At 49.6% G+C, this 23,383-nt stretch overlaps 5 protein-coding genes across 5 annotated transcripts; 2 read left to right on the forward strand and 3 right to left on the reverse strand.

Moving 5' to 3' along the window:
* Positions 1-1,038: 1,038 nt before the first annotated feature.
* On the forward strand, positions 1,039-2,343 carry ETH_00013960 (Chromosome III, complete sequence, related; the record flags this gene model as incomplete). Its single annotated transcript, XM_013378096.1, has 1 exon — positions 1,039-2,343. One exon carries the CDS (start codon positions 1,039-1,041, stop codon positions 2,341-2,343), a length of 1,305 nt encoding a protein of 434 aa, XP_013233550.1.
* A 579-nt stretch (positions 2,344-2,922) lies between these two features.
* Positions 2,923-9,008, reverse strand: ETH_00013965 (uncharacterized protein; the record flags this gene model as incomplete). Its single annotated transcript, XM_013378097.1, has 7 exons — positions 2,923-3,577; positions 3,680-3,857; positions 4,024-4,365; positions 4,505-5,458; positions 5,620-6,654; positions 6,777-7,007; positions 7,316-9,008. 7 exons carry the CDS (start codon positions 9,006-9,008, stop codon positions 2,923-2,925), a joined length of 5,088 nt encoding a protein of 1,695 aa, XP_013233551.1.
* A 3,217-nt stretch (positions 9,009-12,225) lies between these two features.
* ETH_00013970 (uncharacterized protein) lies at positions 12,226-13,620 on the reverse strand (the record flags this gene model as incomplete). The annotated part of the gene is made up of 1 exon (XM_013378098.1): positions 12,226-13,620. One exon carries the CDS (start codon positions 13,618-13,620, stop codon positions 12,226-12,228), a length of 1,395 nt encoding a protein of 464 aa, XP_013233552.1.
* Positions 13,621-16,730: 3,110 nt separating this feature from the next.
* On the reverse strand, positions 16,731-17,141 carry ETH_00013975 (C-Myc binding protein, putative; the record flags this gene model as incomplete). Its single annotated transcript, XM_013378099.1, has 2 exons — positions 16,731-16,855; positions 16,970-17,141. The coding sequence occupies 2 exons, from the start codon at positions 17,139-17,141 to the stop codon at positions 16,731-16,733; spliced, it is 297 nt and encodes a 98-aa protein (XP_013233553.1).
* A 2,454-nt stretch (positions 17,142-19,595) lies between these two features.
* Positions 19,596-21,512, forward strand: ETH_00013980 (Flagellar associated protein, related; the record flags this gene model as incomplete). The annotated part of the gene is made up of 6 exons (XM_013378100.1): positions 19,596-19,670; positions 19,909-20,067; positions 20,228-20,411; positions 20,594-20,695; positions 20,936-21,090; positions 21,243-21,512. The coding sequence occupies 6 exons, from the start codon at positions 19,596-19,598 to the stop codon at positions 21,510-21,512; spliced, it is 945 nt and encodes a 314-aa protein (XP_013233554.1).
* Positions 21,513-23,383: the final 1,871 nt, after the last annotated feature.

Consider the following 23,383-nt stretch of genomic DNA (forward strand, 5'->3'; position numbering starts at 1 on the left):
GAAGTGTTTTCTTTTTTTGAGGCTGCACACTATATGGCGATTTGGGTTACAGTAGATTTAATATGGCCGACACTGGCCCTCAGTGACTGAGCGCAGCCACATGCCGCCTGTGCTGTAGGATGGCCAGAGACAATGTTCTGTAGCTTCGGCCCGCTTTTCTTCTCTATGTAATGAATAGACTTTTGACTTTAGATACGCATATTGAGTGAACAGCCTGTACTTTAAACGATCGTGGGATTCCAGTGCTGCGCTGCACTTGGGCGGTCTCGGTCTCCGTTTTCCTGAAGATGGACCCCATAGTTGTTTGAAGGCCCTATGGAAAGAATTTAGAGGCATGCTACTGCTTTGAACGTGTCTCACCTAGTAAACTCAATTATTAGGGCCTCACATCCAGCTACAACCCAGCCTTACGGTTTCTTCATTCGCGTGGCTTTGGCTCACAGTTCCACTCACCGCCGGCCTCTGCTAGCTTGACCATCGTTGGACCATGGCCAGACTGAGTGCTAGGCTTCTCTTACTTGAAGACAATTGTTTTTTAAGTTCGCCTATATTCTGATTCCGTAGGATGTACTGAAGTAGGCGCTACAGTGCTGGCTGGTCGGAAACGTTGTTGCTGCCCACTAGAGATGAGGCAGCTGCTCGTGGATGCCTGTCGGCAGTGACTGCGGCATCCTTACTTCAATTCAACAATATTCCTGTATGTCCCCCGATTTTTTCCGTTAACACTATTCTTGAGCTCAACCCTCCCAGCCGACCCAGTCGCCGTCAGCCACAAGGACTCCTGTCAACTGGGAGCATCTACTGCCTTCCTCGTGCTCGTCGCTGTCTTTGCTCTGAGATATGCTACGTGAAAGACCTGCCTCCAACAGCGACTTAAGAGCTAAAAGGCAAAACCTGAATACTCCAGGATAACGTACGTGTCAGGCTCAAAACCCCCCTCCTCGCCAACTTCCCATCCGAACTCTACACGGAAGCAAGGCACTAGACGTATCTTTCAAAAAAGCCAAAGCCCTAGAAGCCAATTTTCATCTAACGAGTATGTCGCTTAAGGAAAATGGGCCCCTTCCCGCCACCGAAACTCTCCCCGCAGCCGCTATGCAAGCTGACCAGGAACTCAAGTCTAGACCAACACGAATTGGCAGGGGTCTTCCTTTGCACGAACGCAAAGTCTACCAGAACTTAGCTCGAAACACCCCGCGGGTGCAGGGACTTACGTTCGACCACAACCAAATCCGCTGGATCTCCTACTGGAAGAACGACCAGAACAAGCAGGTACAGAAGCACTTCCCTGTGAGCCGCTTCGGCTTTTTCGGAGCCCGACTGATGGCTCTTGAAGAGCGAAATCGGATCCAAGGGTGGCCCCTCTTTGCAGACGAAGCTTTTCATTTGGTCGAGGGATTAAAGGTATTCGCAAAGTCTAATCCGGAATGTGCAGCCGTCCTCTTACAGGGAGGAGAGCTTGACCCGATAACTGGAGAGATACATCTAAATTTGTATGCAGAGCAAGTCCTGGAATCATGTTCAGTGACGTTAGAAGAGCGCATAGCAGCATCGTTAGCTACTGGCCTGAGAGCTCTGCCACCACAGGCGGAAGTAGCAGGACGTTACCAACGCCGGACAGCCACAGTAACTAACCGCCAGCCTGCACCAGTCCCCTCTTCCCATGAAGACGATGATTGGAGCGCTCAGCGAAAGGCGATGGCTGGTGTGGCAACTCGCCGTCAGCGGACAGCTCGCCTACGAACAGCTGCTAGACGAAATCAGATTGCGCCAAATACTGGAGAACGACGCACTACCCCGGCACAGGTGGCAGAATATGAAACGAAGGAGCGAGAAGCTGCACCCTCTATGACGAGAGCGGAATTGCCACAAGAGTCAGCTGACACTGCGACTTTGCCCTATGTGGACTTCCTGACTCACGCCTGCGCCCTGTCGACAGCAGCCCTCCAAGAAGAGACTGTAAACCAGTTACAACCAGTTTACTGCGAGGAGGGTCTCCTGCCATCTCAGAGGAACCACTGCGAAGCCCCCGAGGTCCCATCTGAACTCGCACATATGGTCACCGCCAGCATGGTGTTCCTCGGGGCAGGGGCTGACTCTTCAGGAGGTAGCCGTCTCGTGTCCGTGGCTTCCACGAGTTGTGAAGAGCCCGAGCATCTCGCGGACTCGAGTGTGTTTGTTGAACATGAACCAGATGCGCTCCGAGACCTACTAAACTGCAACATATCCGCGCCGACAGCTACTGGTGTGGACTGGGACGCCGAAGGCTCTAACACGGCAACAATTGTTGACGTCAGCAGGCCTACAAAGAATCCCATCCTCCGTCATGTCCGTCCCTACTAGTCCTGTGCTGTCACGCGAATTCCGTTTTGTTGTTCCACGGTCTCCCTCCGTCATGGTGGCCACATTTGCTTTCTATGATGAAAGGACCGCTGATCCCGCAGTTTTACCGCAGCAGTTCCTTCGTAGAAATGAACACTGTAGCATATGATCCAATATGTGGGTCTGGTTCCGCGTCGCGCTGCCGCGCCAGCCAAAAGGCCGTAGATAAACTACCCAGCGTCGATTTGTTAGCGACTTCGGGCATCTGCGAAGCATTCTTCGCTACCGAGGCAGGTGTCAGATGAGCTTTTTCCGTGAGTTTTTGATTTGAAAAATACTGATTTGTTTCCAAATCCGTAGTGCATGCAAACTTCGGACCTTCACAGCAATAAATATGCGAGGAAGATCCCAAGCAGATGCTAGAGAGATTTGCAACTCTAGAATACAAGCACATGCCGCTTGAAGTAATATCCACTGCAAAAACACCGGTACGCAGCTAGTCGCTCGCTGAATACTTAAAGAAAGTGGAAATTTCCTACAATATAATAGTTGCCCTCCGTTGAAAATTCAACCACCGCCTACCAACGCTTCACAAAAGCATTAAGGAGCAACGGCTGCTGGGTTAGCACCACCACTTCCAGTGTCGCCTGTTGTGGAATCTTTAAAGCTTTCCGGCTGTCCTGACGTGTCAATATCTGCCTCTTCATCATCGCCGAGCCATGCTGGCTGTACCTCCCAACCCCCCATTAGGCATCGGAACACAACACAAGCCCGTCGCGCTTCTTTCAGTGTTTTGTACTGATTGAGGGGGAAGCTCTTTGTCTTGAAGCGGCCGTTCTCTCTCCACTGGCATCTCCAAAGTTTTCGTGCAACATCAAGATAAACACCTGTGGGCGCGGAAGAATTACCACCACCGGAACCTCGCCCACCAGGAGGGGGCCGGCTTCTTCCTCTCCTATGCCGTGGTGCACCTTCATGGGCACTGGGACTCTGTGGGGTACCACCGCCTTGAACAGAAGCATCTGAAACTGACCCTGCATTACTTGTGGCCCTGCTACAAACGCTTACTCCTCTGCTGGACAGGCTCGAGTCTACTGACATGCTGCAGCGGGAAACAGAGAAGTCAGAGAGGACTCCCGCACTTGGTTCCCGAGATGCCCATCCAGACCCGTCATCAACTGTCCTAACAACCACACGTCTACCTCCAATCCGAACAGTTCCCGTCCGTTCTCCTATTGCTCCCAAACCCCTTCCTCTGCGAAATGACACAGGACATCCTGCTTAGACTCGCACATGAATGCACATCGGCCATGCCACTGCACCACTGGGTGAACTAACATACAATTGCCAAGCGTACCTTGTGTTTCCTTGAAGTGGCTTTTTCAAACTAAGTCCAGTTGTTCCCTGCGAACGAAGTGGGGCTGGGGAATTACCACGTGGTGAGCTTCCAGCACTCTGGGGAGAGTGCCTCCATGAGCGGCGCCTGTGACGACCGTGGCGTTCTTGCCATAGCCCAAACGCTCTTAACGGTTTCACTGCGATAAAATGTCACAAAAATTTTCTTCACAGAACTACTCAGCATCGCTATTCAATGCGGCTTACCACGCTTTCGCAAAGCATCCAACACCTACGTACACCAGAATATCCACGGTTGGCCATCACAGTTGTAGGTGTAGATTATGGATTCCAGTAAATACATACATCTTATCTGGACGTCCGTATAATCTCTTTCGAAAGGATCACAAGCATCCCTGTGCGGCAAGGGCCCTTTCAGCAACGGCCGCACGTAAAAATCATCCACCAGCAGCTGGTCATGAGTGCTATCGACGGCGGGCGCTGATGATGCCGCAAGAGAGCGCAGTAGTGGAGTGCTAGCATTGATATCCAGCGGCGGGACACGCCCGCTGCCCTCAGCAAACTCTGATGCGGGCTCGGTAACACCACGCTTGTCTAACTCCACCACAGAGTCACTGCTCGCAGCCTTAGGACCTCCTGGAACGGCAAAATGCCCAAAACGGTCACAGCCTTGACAAGGGTCTGCAACTGCAATCAAACAAATTCCGCAGACCAGGGAAGATGCTTAACGCCTGCGGAAACAAGAGCTGTCCTAGAATTCACGACTGTGCTTGGCAGTGGTTCCTCCCGCTTAAATTGAAAAACGCTTGCAGGCTTATGGACGTACGGTCGGAAGAAGTTTCACATGGGAACTCCAAATCCTTCTGCAGCAACCCTGATGAAAGGCTTCTGGAGCCGAACAAAACGTGCACCGCACCTTGCAACAACTCAAATCCGCGGAGACTACCTACATCACTGTCCGTGGGTGCAGCTAAAACTGACGAAACGAACGTCAACATGCCCCCACTGCTGCTGGGCTCCAGCACTTGTGATGTGATTGCTTCATTGCCCTTCATGTGTTTCGCCTTTCTACCTGCTGGTGTAAACGCGGCTGTTGCTTCAGAACCTGGCATAGAAGACTCCGCAACTGGTCCATCACCCCCTTCGGAAGACACGAAGCCGCGGCTTCGAGACGGCTTATGAAGGGCGCTACTCGAGTTAGCACTAAATTCAACTGGCCAGCTCTGTATGCTGTCGACAAGCTCAGCAGCTGCATGAATTAAGTCAACAGAAAGATCTAAACTGTGACCTCCTGGCAACCCACTCCCCTCTTGCGACCCAGTTCGTGCCTCCACTCGACTCCCGCTGTCAACAGCCTCAGAAAACCGTGCCAGCATAGCCCCTGTAGTCGATTCACTATCCTGCCAAGGGCGTGGCTTCACCTCCGGCTGCGACGGGGCCGATAGTCTTTCGCAAGGAATCCGGAAGAGATGAGGTGCCGCTTCCAGTGAAATTGTCGAATTTACTGACGAACTGTCAGAAGCGCCCTCCCCGCCTCTTCCTTTCTTCGAGCGCGTATTTTGTGCATTCTGAGCTGCCCCAGTCTTTATGTAGTCTTCCCACCACCACGGCACTAGCGGCACAAGTCGTCGAGGTATTTCCACACGGCGCCCCGATGTTGTCTGGTGGCCCTCTGCAGTTAAACGACCCCTCTGCATACGACGAAGTCTTCTAGGAGAAGAATCCAATCCGTCTCCTCCGAAACGATCTGCCTCGTTGCCTGGACGGGACAATTCATCTCCTGAGCCCCCACAAACAACAGCTACTGGACATATGAAGGTAATGTGCAAAAATCTCTTATTCTGTATGCACAGAAATCAACTACCTCACGAAGTCTCGCGAAAAAACCTCCGCATCGCTTCCTTAAGCTCCATATTGCAACTAATAGCTCCTGTATCTTACTCTCAGTGACTCGGCCTCTTGACATCTTTCCTGTCCCATCACAGTGAATGTGGAGTTCACATTCCTGTGAAGGTCCCGATGGCATACATCCAGGAGCCCCATCACCCCCTGGTTGCTGCGTTTGCACACTTCGCGGCAAGGCAAACAACCGACCTAGCCGGGGACGGCTGGACTGCCGTGGAGGAGTACTGCAAGCAGAAGGAACTTGAGATGACGCGATCGAAACAGGATAGCTAAAGTGAGGGCTCCGGGCTCCTTCATCCTGGTAATCATGAAGGCTCATAAGATCTGATGCTGCAGGGGTTCGTGATAAACGAGCTTCGGGACCAGCTAATGAAGTGGTGCAATGTTGTCGTGATGCATCCCCAGCCAGCGACTGCAATTCTTCAACTGCGATGCCAGTCTTCACCATTGGTTTCTCCACTTCCGTTAACCAAAGCGCGCCAGTGCACAACTCCCGGTCATCGGCAGGAGGAGCTGGCTCCTTGCCGCCCGTAACAGCGGATGCAAGAGGCTCCATCAGCGACGCTGATAGCATAGAAAGCCTTGCAACGCTCCTGTTGAGATCGCTGCTGGTGACCACGGAGTCGGCAATGTCACCTTTATTACTACGTTGCCTCCGCTGCCAGCATGCTTGGGCCCAGTCCCGAGTGGCCCAATCGTAACAATGCAAATTCTCACCCTCCTCCTCCCGTTCACTTGCTTCAACAGGGGAAGCCCGTGTTCCATCATCGCGGACGGGCAAAAGCTGTATTTCTCGTATGCGCTGCATAAGGAATTTGACGGCAAGAGAAGACAATGTTACATACCGCCGCAACCTCATCAACAACTGGGAAAGCGCGCTGCGCAATCCTGACTTCGTCAAAGACATTGGCTGATACAGCTCGTGAAGAATCAAGCGAAATTGCATGCGGCACCCAAACTGGCACTTGCGGCACCACTCCCAGCCACCTTTGTTGTGCCGAGACGCATCGACTGGACGGCTCCGCGCACTTCCATGCGTTCCCTGACCAACTGACTCCTCTCCAGAAGAATCTGCGCATTCATTCAAACGTGAAGGCTTGCGAGCTAGGACCACCTCAGTGCAACATACACGCAGAATAATTTACGTAGCAAATGATCCTTCTGCAGAGAAGAACACCGTCCCCTCTGCTCACCTGAACGAGACACTTCCGCAGCAGTTTTGTCCACAGCGACCTCGAAAGCCATCATATGCTGCCTCCAGGCTAATCTCACACGGCATGGCTGGCCACCGCATATATCACAGTCGCACCCACAGCTTTCAGCAACTTTGTTTACACAAGACGACCCATGTCGCATCTCGACAAGTCTTTGCAAAGCGTTCACTAGCGACTCTGCATAATCGCTAAACACGGACGCGTACTCCGCTGCAGATGACAACAAGGAAACACCCCAAAACCAAGAATAACTTACCTTTTACGGTGGAAAGGCACCAAAGCTCGTTACACTCTACAAAAAGTTCCTTCGCACCGTGAACCGCACTTCAAATCCCAAACTGTCCAAGCATTAGGGGTTCGAAACACAGTAACTAGAACAATATTCAGACGATGAATCCCCTAGTACGATACGGGAAGGCCAGTAACTACTACACACAAGCCTGTGGCCAGATGCACAACTCAGCCATTTAACAGGCATTTGGCCCAGAGTGCCTTATTCTATGTGCAAAAAGACTTACCCAGTGTAAAACTCCTAATATGTTGCTCTGTTAAAGGCTCATTTGCCACCTGTAGATACCACTTTTCCAAAGTCAATAACGCTTCAGATCCAACGTGTGCCGAATCCCCTAGAAACACTCCCCAAGCATTCTCTGCCGCGGAATACCCAGGCACGTTCTCCTGAAGTGTCGACCGCTTTCTTTTGGTGGAAGCTTCTTCCTCAGCCGGCCCCTTCGCAACAGTGTAAACTGGTGCTGCACAGCGCCGCAGACGCCCGCGGCTATCAACAGCAACAGCCCAGGCTGCAAGAACTGCACCGCCCTCTTCAGTAACACAATAAAGCCCGGGGTCACAAAACGGCTCTTTAGGCGGGACCCAACTATCAAGAGCAACTCTGCTGTCACGCAATGGAGCACTACGAGGCCCAATGCTGGTATACTTCTGAAGATCATCATCTGACAATACAGCTGCTACTGAATATGTACTGCGCCTAGGGAACAGTGGTATCACGGCCTTCCAATATCGGCGTGTCCGGATAGCACACCGCCTCGCATGAAGAGTTACCCGCAGGCAGTGCTTCCACAAAGATGAGGGAGAAACATTGGCGCAAAGAACAGAGAGGGGTAAGGGCTCCTCGTGAACCTGCACCACCCTCCCTCCAGCTGGCCCATACGGAAGGCTCGCAGATTCCCAAGGAGACGCACCTAGTGCAGAATGAACTCCTTCGTAACACGTAGTCTTATAGTCACTTTTGGATCTATCTTTGCTCGCCATTCGCACGCTGTTGTCGTTGGATCCTCCGAAAGAGCTGTCGTCGTTTTTCTCACTTGAATGCGCTGTAAAATTCTTGCTGCCGAAGCGGAGAGCGCTGAGCGTACAGCTTAGCACAGTGCGGGTGTCAAGGAGTCCAGCGCTGCGGAGCATTCTCCTCCTGTCGGACAATCCCTGTCCAGCTACCCTCGATGGCCGCTCCCCTTTCTGTTGTAATGACTGTTCTTCTACATGGCGGGGCTTCAAAGGCGGGTCTGCTTCTCGCGCATGTCCCGAAGGCTTCCCTTCAACCTGCACACCCGTACCAAACGAACTCTCGAAAAAGCCGTGATGCTTCGGTACGTGAACTTCAGCCCCAACACCAGACGCCTGGCTGAAAATGTGACGCGAGCCTGTACTTAGTACGCGTCCTTCAGATTTCCGAGACGGCACATCTTGGTCACAACGCTGCTGCGTCTGCAAATTCCGATGTTGGCGGGCTTCACGAAGGTCGACAAAAAGCTGAGCCAAGCTGTGCGGTGCAACATTGCGTTCCTGAGACTTCTGGAGGAGCAGCCGCTGCTGCTGCTGTAGATGCTGTTGTTGACGCAGCAGTTGGTGTTGATGCTCTATTAAAGCCATTTGCATAAATTGCAGCCGCTGAGTCTTGGAAGCACTTGTTGCGTCTTGCGATACCAATGAAGGAAGTGCCTGAGAATTCACTGGAGCGGTTTCACTCAATAAACCTCCCTTGGACACTGAAGCATCCGCTAAGGTTCCCCTACCTTCACTGCGGAGACTGTGTGGCGGCATTGGAGTGCTGACAATCTCTTTTGGGCTCTGACGGCCGCCCATAGCTGCTTCCAAAGGATTGATAGGATCATCTTGTGCAGGAATTTGGTTCAGCAGTAGGAGCTGTTGACTGAGCAGCGAAAACTGCTCTTCCGGCGTGAAATCCGCCATCCCTGCTATACTTTAATGTGTTCTGCCCACCATTGACATTTGCCACTAAGTCGGTATGTATGAGCACCCCCGTGATGGTTGCCACATCGAAGCCGTTTGTATAGGTGTGGTTCTGCAAGCCCACTGCACCCACTATAACACCCCTTATCCAAGAGCTAAATATCCTCTCAGCACTAAATATTCGCCAGCAACCATGAATACGGAAGAAGCTTAAAGCAGTGTAGGTGCCTACACAGGGCAACCACGCAGCCTATCCCACTCCTCCCCCGCCGCCTGCCTTGTGAACGTGATTAGTCAAAGGAGCGCTCAAACGCAACGCATCCTAACTAATCGCGTGAATGCGCCTGACTTAGCAGCCAGTGTCGATCCAGTACACCAAGAACCCCCGCCTTCGAAGAATGCTCGCCCGCGTCAACCTCGAGTCACCAGTACCAGGTCGAGTCTCGACGGATGGTGCTCCGGTGTAAATGTGGAGGCTTTTTAAATACGGTAGTCCTTACTATTTCACCTTTTAAAGAGCAAAGAAGACAGGAGCAGTGCCGCGTCAGAGCACACTCTCTGAATCGCGCTTGAGCAGAACGGCCTCAAGCAATAGATGAACTCGAAGATGCTTCGACGCGGTAGATACAGAACGGGTTAGCCGGTTATCTTCTACTTTTCATGACGGAGAGAGAATCAAATCCTGAAGGTTACATCTGAGGGCAAAAAAATGTGCGGAGGTATTCAGACTGCAACGCGACGTTGCATGGCTGGCGCTCCAGCAAGGTGCCAATGGATCAGGCTGAGCAGTTTGGAAGTTTATTATCCAGTGGTCTTCCCGCGGATGGGGTCATCGACAGTTGCACTACCGGTCTCATTGTCTTCTATTTGCTTTCAATATATAGTGAAGAAAAGAAGCGCCATCTAATGGAGCTGCTCGATGAGGCAGCTCAAGACGAGCGGTTGGCAATGCGGAAGCATTGCTTCTGCTCGGAGTTACTAACACACTGCTGTGCAAGGACACATGAATCAAGCTATAAAGCGAAGACAACAATAGTAGGCGAGTAGTGAGAGTGTACAAGCGAAGAGTTTCTCTTTTTTCCACCATGAATCAAACCAGCGGCAAGAGTCCCCGCAGCAAAGCATGCACTTGGTTTCTCCCGTCTTCAAACAATTTTTCCCGTATTCATAGAATCAAACGGGTTCTATTTTAGGTTGGCAGCGCACCTACGTGTTTCTTCGGTTTCTCGGGGAACTTAATACCCAGCTTCCGTCTCCACAGCATTTGCCATGGTGCTTGGCATGATACAACATGAGTAGTGCACCCCACAGTGTGCATAAACAAGCGTCCTTTGAGAAGCTTAAGCAAAATAGATGAGTAGTGACGATGAATACTTCCGAGGTGCTGTGTTGCACATCGTACAAGCAGGTCATACAGTGCTGTTTGGGGAAAAGATAAAAGCACTGGGCGTTAAATGGAATGGTATTATCTCTGGTCGTGGCTGGCCATTAGCTGTACAGTTTCTGCCTTTTGTGGTTGGATGTCGAGATACAGAATTCTAAGGCCACTTCCCATTCTAGAGGCTGCTAGTTGCTCCCCACTCACTGCTCATGACTTTAGTTGGCCGCGAGCCTTCACGATCTGGCGTCTTTTTATATCTATCCCCATATGCGTTGAGAATTAGATTGAGCATAGGCTATCTTAATTCCGGCATTTTACCGCAGTTGTTGCTCCTGCGCTGTCAGGCTGCGGTACGTTATACACTCAGGATCTCTAGTGAGAGATCCTGCTCAAAACAGTAAGAGGTGATTTTTAATACGTAATAGGAGAGATGCTGGAAGCTGCTTTCTAGAAAGCAACAGCCTTTTCCAACGTAGTGGTGAGATTCCTGTCGCTTATGACTCGCTGTCAATTCTGCCATTCTTTAATAGCGCTTCCGAAAGGAGAAACGATACCATTTAGCTTCCAGCGAGGGACTCACTCACGGTGAGCATACACGACAAATTCTGCAGCTCACTGCAAAGTTAGCCTCCGGAACTGAAGTGCAGGCGTGATGAAGTCCAGCTCGTACTGCTCACGACGTTAGTGTGAAGTTAGTGGACACCGGAGCTAAAGCTATGGCATCTTAACTCTATGAGGCTTTGAAACACGAACGTCACCTGGCAGGAAACTGCTTTGCAAGTACCGCAGAATAGTGGGCACAACTGTGCCATGTATTTGTTTTGCTTGGCTACTCTGATGCCACTTGCGCTGAAAGAGTAGTTGCTGTCAGAATGCAGCTTCCTCCTGACTGCTGTATTACATTTGTGTTTATCCACGTTGTTCCACAATAGATATTGTACTGGTGGAGAGCAAATTGTCAGCCAGTTCTGGCGGTTTCTCATGTAGAGCAGTACACTTAATATTACGAAATATTCGCCGACTGAAATGCCGGAAGAAAGTTTGCATGGAGCAGGTTATACGTTGACCGAGATTAGGTCCGGGAGGAAATCACGCTGGCGTTCGATGATTCGGTGCAAGTGCCTCTGCTTGTAACCACTTCTGTTACATGCTCAGTTTTGCCGAGAGGATTAAACGATTCACTAGTCAGTAGCATGGCGCGCGAGGCTGGAGCCTCCTGGCTAAATAGACCTTCGGAGCCATCCCTCTTGTACCCTCTATTCAGCAAAGTAGTGGACTGAGGGTCAGAAGCTTGCATAGTTGCTCAATTTATCAATATCTGGAAAATTATAGATGCAATGCAGTTGGAACAAGTGCCTTTTTCGCATTTTACAGGGTTTTGTACTCAGGGACCACTTGGCATCACCTGCCAGCGGCCGCTTTCCTAATTTCCCATATCCGAGGTCCATTACTCGGGTTCGCCTCCGCAAATTTCTGGCACATGTATAATATTGGGCATTTGCACTTCTAAATATTACTCACTTATTATAGGCTTCAGACTGCAACACACTATTACATAATCTAGAATGACTAAAGAACTTCCATTCCGTACACTTAGGCTAGGCATGCAAGCACACGACTTCGGCTGAAGGGCTGTGTTAGGACTAAAAATGCGTGCACAAACTACAATGTCCTGCAAACGTGCATTCAGTCTTGCTGAAGCATTCATTAGATTCCTGTGGAAAATGTCAACTTTTGTGGCACATTGAGTTATGATAGGGCATGCGAGGGGCTGCGGAGCTATTATTTGAGCTCTCCCGATTACAACCCCGCAAATCGCCCTGTGGTTTTGTTCAATCATGGTCGGTGGGGCAGAAAAAAGATATGTTCCTGTAGCCACTGCAATTCAGCCTTTTGTGACATGAATGCTGAAACAGCCTTGCAGTACGCGGCCGAATTGATGGGAGCACTTGCAGCGCCAGCCTTACGGCTGTCACCAGTTGGCGAGCTAATACGTCCCCTGGAGCTGCCCCCGCGAAGTCGCCTCGGATGAGCCACTGACATGCCAGATGCACCATCCGAAGCAACTCGAGCCCTGAAATTCGAAGGGATAGATATCTGTATAGTTTGAGCTGAGGTGCCGAAATGCACATTATCTGTCCCGCCGACTTGGCTCTCGTCTGAGCGCAACGGCTCCAGCACGATTCTCAAGTCGTTGTTTAACGTATGCGCAGAGAATGAAGAGCTTGTTGGTTTTTCCTTAGGTGCTTCTGAACTTTGTTGAGGCAGCAGAAGGCTGGAATTTGCTGAAGCCGTCATGGTGCGTCCAGGCTGTCGCGATGATGCGAGGGCGGGGCCCCGTAGAGCCCTCAACTCTTTTGCGCGAATGTACTGTTGGAGCTCTCGTTCGATATCAACAACTGCTTCAATATCTGCAGCTCCAAGCAGAAGGGCCAAACGGGCGAAAAATCTGCCGAAACTTTGATTTTGTGCTTCAAATTCTATGGAGTAGACACCTATACAATTTGCACGCGTTGTGTGAGACATGAAGTGTCTTCTGCAGTGGCCTTGCCGTTGATGTTTATCACGCAAATGCGTTTTTGACACTACCGTTTGTTCCGGGCTTCCATTTGACGGTGAAAGCGGGACTTCACCCCTTTTTGCAGTGTCAACCTTCGACACAATTAGACTATGTTGCGGCAGTTCGCCTTCTTGCTCTACAGTGTCCGAACCCTGATGTGCAGTAACCTTGCTTTGGGAAGAGAACCCAGTTCCTCCATTAAGAGGTTGCTGATTTACAGTTTTGCCTGCTAAGAGAGCTGCTACTTCTGAGATAACGTTTGTAGCCGCTGGAGTCTGTTGGGGATGTCCGTATAGACGGTGGCAATCATGTCCGCAAAACACTAGCAGTAGGCAGCAGTCGCCACCCCACGACGACGTTTTCTCCTGTTTATGACGCACGTATCTCGTGAGAAATCCGTAGTTTTGCAGCGCAAAGCAAAGTTGCCGGTGCCTATTCTGCTCAACTTTTTGAGTAGCGAAGGTTTCAGGAAGCACAATTCCACACTGGCCAACTGCTGTACTATTCTCTTCAGTCATGCGCATTGCCGGTATAGGAACTGCAGAACTAAAGGTTGGGCTCGCAGCATGGCCTTTCGCTTGGGCATCAATGGGTATTAGCAGGAACAGAGCCAGCTGGATGACAGTCCATCTGAGCCTCATTTGCGTTTTTGATATGTCGGGGATCCCCATCACGTTGCCTCTAATATTAAGACAGCTTAGCGGGGTCTTGATTTCAAAGGATGCGCTGCGTAGAATTCACACTGTAATCTGGGAAAGCCCAAAGTTGCGCACCCTCATCAGGCCTTCGCCAGGAACCATGGGAAATGCAGTAGTGCTGGACACTGTCCCCGGGCTTGTGTTCCGAACTTTCACACAGAACGCAATGTCGCCATACGGGGCCTAGAAGCAGAAGTAACTCTGTGGCTCCTCCGTGTCCGCCGCATTCCCAATCTTAGCAATACGTGATGTGACGGGCTCAACGAAATTCCCTGGCGCAGCGTCCCTCTTCGCCTACTGGTTATGCAGGCTAAGGTAAGCTTCAGCATCATTGCAGGCCATTATTCCTGTTACGGCCCTGTAAGCGTTGCGCCTACATCCACCTTCCCTCTCTGCGTCCAGTCCTGATGCTAGAATGCTCGGGCTCCGTAGCTGCCGAATCTGCGAACTGGAAAGTCTCTACTTGTCCCTATAGAGCTTGTAAAAGTGCAAGTTCTGCTAATGCGGTCCAGATTATTGGGATCGCTCGTTATATTTCAGCTAAGTGCAGCCACATACAGGGGGTGGGGCTTCAGGTGACCCGCTGAGCTACTGCTGCATCAACTGTGAGTTCTGCTCAATATAGTGTTGTTTTGATTTTACTTTTGTACAAATATTTTGCTAGCTAAGTGAGTTTCCATATCTGCGGAAGCTGGACAGGGGTCACCTGAACCAGTGGTGGCACTGGACGCTTGTGGCAGATTGCATTGAGCCAAACGACTAATCGATTGCTTCGTCTAATTTAGTTTCAATCTTCTTGTAGTTTGAACACGTATCCTAGGTTTACCTGATGTGGTTGTAGAGCAAAAATGATCATTAACTGTTGAATTGTGTAGGTAAATAAATACGGTCGTACAGAAGGTTCTGGTGAGCTTTTTCGAACTTGGTAGGTTTAAATCACAGTCAGTCAGTAGGTAACGCAACTACCTATGAAGCGTCATACAAAAAGCACAGGCAACTGTGCTGTAAAGAGTCATGTCATACGAACGTTTTTGCAAATGGCTGCTGTCGCTTCACTGAATTTGTCTACAGGCTTGTGGCCCCAGCGCCACACCTGGGGAGCAGCGGAACAAAAAGCATTTTCTAGCAGTTTACTTGGCCAGCATGTCATGAAACTGCCCCTACTTTTGTTGGCGATATGGCTTCCGTTTGCCTGCTTTTCACGCTAGACAGGAAGACAGCCAACAAAAAATCCGAGGCCACTCGAGTCGTAATGCCCTCATTGCGTTTTGTGGGGACTGCACGTGAATGCGAGCTCCTAGGTTGGTTGGTGGTCCAGGCTTTAGTTGGCGCCCAGTTGCAACGAGCATGAAAGTGTTAATAGGACACTGCGTAGCCAGCAACTGCTTTTAAAAGGAAAGACGTAGAAAACGTAAAGCACGTGCAGGTCATTGTGGTTGCCTACCAAAACGGATCTTTCTCAGCAGAGAGGACTTGATACTTGTAAGCAGCCGGCAGAAGAGTACCGCTACAATCTTCGTAGGTAGAGGAAACGTTAGAAAGTGATTGTACGGATCAACACTTCTTATGTAATGAACAACAGAAGAAAAAGAAAAGGGGATATGGGGATGTGCTGTAAAGGCCTGAAGGCCGAAACAGTCTGGCTTTCATTACAACAGGTGCAGTCTCAGCTGAAAGGTACTTCACAGAGAAAAGCTCTGCGCAGTGTGGAATGGCTGGAGACACTCGTTGATAGCTGCGGATCAAATAGGCTAAACGACGACCTAATTTGTTAAAAAGCAGATTCTTTTTCCCCTGTACATCCTGTCATGCACTAAGGCTGTGTTCTTACGTAGCGTTCCAGAGCCAACCCATAAAGGTGCGTCATATCTAGTGCCCGCTGTCCCAGCGGTATATCCAATGTTATTCCTTTGAAAGCACCCCTACAGGTCCCAAGCTTAGGTAGTCTAAGACAGAACCGTAAGGGCCAGAGGAAATTCAGCACTGGTCTCGTTTGTTACACGGCCAAGTTGCAAACGATACGGAAAACTGCCAGGTGTAGGCAGCGCTTACCGTCTCGCATTGTGCCTATTTTCCGTACCGCATCGTTTGATACTTTAGAGCGAATTGTAAAGCTGGCAGAAGGCGCAGTGATTTTCGTTATTTTCCAGATAAAATAGTAAGATATAGTCGGGGTATCAGAGCCATCATTGTGTCCGCGTGCAAGGGTCTGGAGTTTTCAGACAGACTATTTTAGCTGAAAGGAGTTAGAGACGATATCTTAGGAAACTCATCTAGTGCGCTCCGCGCGTGTGCTGCATATCCACAAAATTTAACGGTAGATGCCTATTGGCTGACAGAAATGAATAGGTGCAGTCCCTTTCCGCTGGGACAAGGCACCATCATCAAATTATGTCAATGCTTGGACATGTTATCAAGAACTTCCGCTCATTTTGTTCACGAACAGAACACATGCTCCCAAAGCTAGCTAGCCGACGGATTCGTTACGTGTCTACTAGTTTTATTCTGTCAGGCGCCTCTGACGGAGAGTGTTTCCATCAAAATACTTTGCCGTAGCTGTTAATACCTCAGGAGGTGCTGTTGTGAAGCATAATCCTACGCACTCTGCACGCCGATCTGAAATCGTGGGGCAGCTTGTAAAGACTAAGAAGCATAGCTGTCTCGATTATAAGTACACTGGACCGTTTTTATGCTTTCGCGAAAGCCCGCACCTTTCATTAGGCTTAACATTCAGACAAGTGTTTTCTAGGCGCTCACCACATGACGCGAGCTGTGTATGCGAAGTCCGTTGCCCACTTTCACCGCGCATGTATGGCTCTAAAACTGCAACGTGCTCATCATGAAGCCGCAGCACTAGATGTGAATTCGATGGGTTTGAAGGCGATTGCAGCGCAACCTAAATCGGTTGTAACAGTTCTGGAAAGCACTGAGGCGAGGGAGACGAAATCAGTGTATTTGTAAGCTAGCAGGAGCAAGCCAGCTTTTAGCCGCAGTATAAATCATTAGACTCCTGCATTGCTTGAGAGTCAGCTTCCAGGGGAGGGTGTTCAGGACGGCTCTCACACGAATGCTGTCCTCCATAACTAATCAGCGAGCTCACGTTGCAGAAGCGCCACCTCCTGTTGCAGAGATTCCACCTTGGCCTTCAATGCAGCATTTTCCTTTGTCAAATTCTGCACTTCTGCCCGAAGTGCATCTACTTCTACACCTACACTCGCACGTCACTAGAGACAAGACTGGATAAAACTCGGCGCCGGACTAAGACAAACTCCCGCAGTTCCCGCAAGCAACTTTGTGCCAGACTGAAGGTGTTTTATTTTACCTGTTGGAGCTCCTAAATGCCGTTTGATGTAGTCAAGTGCGTTCAGCGGGCGTTCAGAAGTCTCATAAAGTCCAACAAGAACGCGCGTAAGCTGGCGAATGACACCATGATCTTCCAAGTATTTTCTAAAAGCGGCTTTGTTAACATCTGTTTGATCTTGTTTGGCGTTCATCTTGAAATATCAGGAAGCACTGCGCAAGCTGGTATGCTTTGCCTTTCAGAGTTTCCGTAAGCCGCCAAAAATGAAGGAATCAACAGCTTATGAGACGACTAAGTGCGGTGGCGCTGCTGAAAATTCACGCAGGAAGGCTTTCTTGTTGCGGGAGTTCGTAGCGTGGTTTGCCTCTCCCACTTCAAAATTAGTGCGGTTCAGTACGGTCCTCTCCTGAAGGGCCGCAGAGATACTTGCAACGCTGCATGATGTCAAGCTGGGGAACCCGGTTCCATTCTGCCTGAGTAAAGGATATAGTCTACAGTTTTCACGCCACTCTGCTGAAATGTTAACACTCTCAGCAAAGCCTTCTAATTTTGAGGTAAGGAAGTGCATAGGTTCGTGATCGCGCTATCTCATTGCCCTGTTGAGTTGACGAACGCCAAGATTTTCAAAATCCATGGCTGTCCAGCTGTTACTTCGCTACGAATAATCGTAAGTCTGAACATATTTTCAAGGGAATGACATCGCTGCCGCACTGTGTGTCGCGTCCACTACAAAAGAATGCGCGAAGAACTGAAACTGACGCACTTCGAAAAACGATAAGATTCCACAACTTCCCTAGAGGGTCAGCAACTATCTGTTTCAGTCATAAATTTCAATTCGTATCCTTCAGGTTGGCAGTAAACATCAACCGACCGTAGCAACATGTGCAGCGTGTCTCTCGATGATCCAAAGGTTCCCCCTGGGAGCGACTCAAACTAAAATCAAGCAAAGTGAACTGCTTATTAGAAGAGTTTTAAGAGCTTCTACTTGTGTAAATGACCCAAGAACATTGGCACGCCGTCGCATGGAGGTGAAGCGTGTGATAATCTGCGACGCACGTCAGCTCTCGCTCCTTCAGCAAAAACTGGGGTACCCACTTGATTTTAGATACATAGGTCTGAAATGAATTAGCGACTGTAAGTGGTGCAACGCGATGAGGCCAGCCGCTATTCTTCAGGACGCTCGTTGTGTGTTGACGCTCCCTCATGATGCATGCTGTTACAGCCCCTGGTAGACGAGGCTGTAGACACTTTTTGAAAGTCGGATGCTTAGCAGCGCGTAGCAATGCTTAGAAATATATAGCTGGGAAATTATACTGGTCATATCCCGAGTAGGGACTCTTCTTCCCCATTATTCCTCCAGAGTTCAGCTTTACAGGTGACAGGGGTCACCAGTTGATCGCGCAGAACACAATCACGTTTCGAAACCCGAAGACGACCCCCAAGAGCATGCCTGCAAGCCAACGTAACTAGTATATGAGATCCGTTTGCTCTCCACAGGGAGACTAATGGCTAACAACTGGTGTTGCAGTCAACACCTCAACGAGAGTAAAGCATGAACCAGATTGCATTCCGTGCCTTTCCTACTTATGCATAGCATGCGCTATTAAGTCTTCTATAAAGGCGCTGTAGAAAGGCTTAGCACTAAAATACCGGCTTGATCGGAATGATTGTCGAGCAGGCGCGGGGTAGCAACCTACCCAACTGCGTTGTATCGCAGCAGAGGCAGAGCAAATTCACTCGATTTTGAATAATGGGCATCGGATACACTATTCGCTCCTGTAAGTGACGGATGGAAAACTGTTATTCATGAGGCTGAAGCGGCCTTCTCACCTAGAGTGCCCAACTGAATCAGCTCGTGACTGGAAAGCCTTTCCTGCCGCCGGCTACACATCAGGAAGTGAAGAGCAAACCCTCTTCTTCGGAAGCAATGCAGGCACGTTACGTTCCTTTCCTTGACCTGTGGCAAAGGGTGCCCTGATTATTAGCTCACAGGACCGGTTTGGTAGTACCGGCCAGCTTAGTCCGCGTGGTTGCTGAACTGGTTACTCTGCGTGCGAAGGCCGCCGTTAGTAATGAGACTCAACGTACGCAAGCTCCCCAAAAAATCTCCCCAGAAAGTACCTTGGAAGAAAGAGAAATTCTCATTACAAATGATTCATCGGTCCATTTCCTTACTGGAGAGGAGGAAACAGATGAAACACGGAGAGCAACCGATGACTCTCATGCTCATGCCTGCTCAAATTGTAGTGGAACTGCTGGAGATGCAGATGCAGAAGATGATGTTTCTATGGCAGGAAACAACAGGGACTCGGCGCAGCAAATAACTGGTGATAACCAAGCTCAAAAGGCTCTCAAATGGGCACAAAGACGTGGGGGAACGCGCGCCCTAGTGGAAAAGACAAGAGAAGCGTTTCTGCTTCAGATGGCAATAGACACTAGAAAGGCAGGTTCGTATGTCTAGCTGAATGCAGACTCAGCGTATCCTGATACTCCAAAAGGCAGAAGACCAACGGACAAGCTAATGTAGCACTCCAAGCTTCGATTCCCTACGGAGATTGCGTATGTTTTGCCTGTGACAAAAATAGAAATTCTTAAGCTCCACGATCGAGCAGCTGAAAAGGTAGAGGCTGTTAAGACAGCTGAAAGCATGCTAACAAGGGACGCACAGAAATTTGACGAGTTTCTAAGGAGCAGTGATGCAGCTGCCCACGAAGCTATCCGCGTGAGTTCATAAAACTTTTCCTCGAACAAAACACCCGTATAACGCAAAATGTGGGGCTGTTTCCAAAGAGAACGCGCCTTCCTGTGAATCTGCATAAGTGAAACTCCCAATGAACGGCAATAGCGCTGCCACTGCCTGGGCAAACGATCTGCTTCACTCTTGGTGCATGTTATGAATTACTTATGCATTTGGCTCTTTTATTGCCGCACTTTCTTACCATGACTTTGTGATGGCGCAGAAAGCTGACGAAGCAGCGCGGGCTGCTCACGAGAAAGCAGTCGCAGTCCGGCAACTCCGTCAGAAACTCGACGCTACTAAGGCACGCGTTGCATCTAATCGGGAAAAAATTGAAGAATACTCAAGGTATAGATCCTTCCTAGAACATATAACTCCCCAGGTAAGAGCAGTCGGACTGAATCTGGAACCATGGATGTCTCAACATGTGCCCTAGTTTTTACACTACAAGACTACCGGAATATAGCTTAGCCAGTCGAATGAAACGAAATGAATCGCGCAGCAAGTATGCCCTGTACGGTAGCGCTCACTGATATTCATAGGATTGGATAAAGGAACAAGAAGAGCGGACTAAGGAGCGTGTCCAAAAGAAAAAAGAGCAGTGGGTCCAGAATCAGCTGCAGCAGCAGCAGCTACAGTACACCGCCGACATCGAAACCATTGACGAGGACCTCCGTGAAAAAATTCAAGAACTAGAGAAAAAGAAGTTCCGTGGGGCCAAAGCTGGTACGAAACCTACCACCGCGGGCCCAAACGAAAGTCAAGCATGCAAAAATAAGAGAAAAACCGCGATGAGCGTGAAAATGGACACGAAATTTGCCCTTGCAAATCCCCATTTTTCTCTCGCATCTATGTTCGTATTGAGCTTTTAACAAAAGGTCGAGCGTTTACCACTTTCACACCTTCAGGCGCATCTACTCGAAAGGAAATGGAGGAGAGAGCCGAGAAAAAAAAAATGGAGCTACACGGAAAGTTAAAGACCGCGGCAGACCTCGAAAATATGTTCGATGGTGAGTGGACCAGGCCACCTTGGCCACTAGCTGTAAATGCTGTGTGTTTATGAGAACTAGCCGGAATGTTGAAGATCGCTGTGCTTGTCCAGCCACTTTCAAAACGCTCTGCGTTGTCGAACTCGTGAATGCCTACGCATGTGACTCAGTGTAGGGAAAGAGCGTGTTTACGTATGCCTATGCGCTGATTATCCAAGGGTGTCCATGCATTCCTGCAATGTGGCCTGGCTCTGCATTCAGCCGAAAAGTTGGCAGTCACTGGCATTGATCTTTACTTTAAAGATCCGCAAGAACCGCTTCGCCTTTTTCAGGAACTGGAAGAGGATAATCTGTTCCTGATTCAAAACGCTCATGAAGCAGCCATTGTGCGCTATTTGGGAAGGCAAACTGTAGCCGTAGATTTTCCTTTAAAAAGTTCAGCACTTGACGAAGTACATGCAGTAGCACTGCATCCAACTTTACGTCGCAGCTCACTACAGAGGCTCTTCTGTGCTCAGAGTATTCTCAAAGGCATTTAGTATACTTTTTAAGCGATCGTTAATTGCAGGAGTTGGAAACGATGGAGAAACGATTCGGTGACACTCGTGCTGAGATGGGAGCGCGACTGGAAGGTTTAGAAGCGGTGATTGCACAGCTACAACGCCAACTTCAACAGCAGCGCGACAAGTGCATGCAGCATAAAGGCGCGTTGCCCATGCCGTCTCATGACTTCATTCCACGCTACCACAGCGCGCACCTACTTCATAGGTTTATCGTCGTATTACATGCTGAAGCTCACGATGCACGGGCGAGATTTGAGTATAAACCAAGCCTGTAAAAGCCACGCCGCTCATGGCGTTATGTTTTAGTCTGTGGAACAAACACTCCATTGCAATTTGGGTTTGCGGTGCAGAAGAGTTGGCTTTGCAGGAACAGGAGTCCGACGCATCAGCAGCTCTCCAAAAGTTGACTGCTCATGTTGCGGCAATTCATGCAGCCTGTGGCTTTGAAAGTAGGAAACCTGTAGACTTCCTTGATCATAAATGCGCGTTAGAATCCCAAAGATCTGTGATTATGAACAAGAAGTGATGTGGTTTGCGAACAGAGGAAGCCTCTGTGGACTGCCTTCGCATGCTGGAGCAGATTGAAGCCCGCCTAGACTCGCACCTTGCGATACTTGCTAAGCACGAAGGCAACACGCCACTCAAATAGACTACCTATTCGAACGGCAGCACTTATGCGCACAACGTAGCTTCAGTTGATATCAGCAGATGCGTCTTCTGCGCTTCAGCTGCTTCCCAGGATCTCCCCAACAGCTAATTGAGTCTCCTTCATCAAACTTCTTTTCCTGCAGCTGAGAACCCAGAGCTAGTACATCAGCTTGAGAAGGCGAAGGAAAAGCAACGTCGTGAAAGGGCACGGCAAGAAAAGCTGGCCAGGCAGCATCTCAAAAGTGACGAGAGACTTCAGGTGAGCTTGAAAGGGGCCTTCACTGCACAGCATTAACACAGTACTAAGGCTGGAAGAACTGAATCAATTTCTCACAGGTTTTCACCACTAGAAGGAGATATGCCTGTTGTGGGTGGAATGAGCTGCAGATGTCACGTCAGTCTGGAGAGACCCTGGTCCGGGGACCTCGAAGAGCGGTAATGTTTCGTTCTAAGCCATTCTACAAGCAGGAAGAGGTGTGTAAAGGAAACAGATATGCCTCCGACTCTAGATTCACAAGAAGCGGGGTTTCCTCAGTCGTCCAACAGCCGACCACACCACAAGCTTCCTCACAGCACACAAGTGCGCTGCCAGCCACGTTTTCTCTCTTTTGCAGGCTAGTAGGAAGGAAGTTGGGCAATCCGAAGCAGCACTTGATTACGAACTGTACTTCCAGTAGTTTCGTGAGCACCTTGCCATTTCATTGCTCCTTTATTCATGCTCGTCAGTGGAAAGACAACTTGAAGGCAGACTAGCTCGAATTTCATTATTAACGAGCACATAATAGAAACCTCGCGCACCCTTTCTTTTTATGAGACAGACAGACAGCTTGAATTTCCCTAAGTACCTTCCTAGTCCTACGGAAAGCATTTTCACGCGGTGACGATCTTTTTGGAGTAGCCGCTGCCTAACAGCTCACGAGTAGGGAATGCATTGAGCAGTATGGGAACACAAGAACCTGAGGTAATACATAGGGGTTGTACCATTACCTTAAAGAAGTCGCAGATATTTAATGGGCGGGCATCGCAAAACAGTGGCGATTGGTGGGCAGTACTGACTTCCATAATGGATAGGGTCGCTTGCTGCAACGGTTTAGTCTAATTAGCGAGCATGCGCCGATACCATCCCCCGACAGTCCATCCAGACAATGATCCTTTGCATTGCGGGAAGTTTAAAACAACTTTACTTACTTTTTTGAGACTGTTAAACATGGCATTTTTGAAGCACGGTAGCGTCTGGCACACTGGCATATTTTCAAGAATTGCTTTGGGAGATATGCACGGCAACATCTGCATGAAACGGACTAGTTCTGCGCTGTACCGCGCCTGCACTTCCAGAGTTCCAGCACTGTCAAGCAATGCAGTCCCCTTCAAATCTACCTGCAGTGGGTGTGTTCTTCGAACTTGATTGATGCAGAAATGCTTTCCAAAAGTCAGACAGAACCATAGGCAAAAGAGGATGAGGGCCTCTCAGCTAGACGGAAAAGTGCCCGCAGGCTTG

Source organism: Eimeria tenella, genomic scaffold (genome assembly GCF_000499545.2).
Source record: "Eimeria tenella Houghton genomic scaffold, Eth_scaff73, whole genome shotgun sequence".
In the NCBI taxonomy this organism is placed as follows: Eukaryota; Apicomplexa; class Conoidasida; order Eucoccidiorida; family Eimeriidae; genus Eimeria; species Eimeria tenella.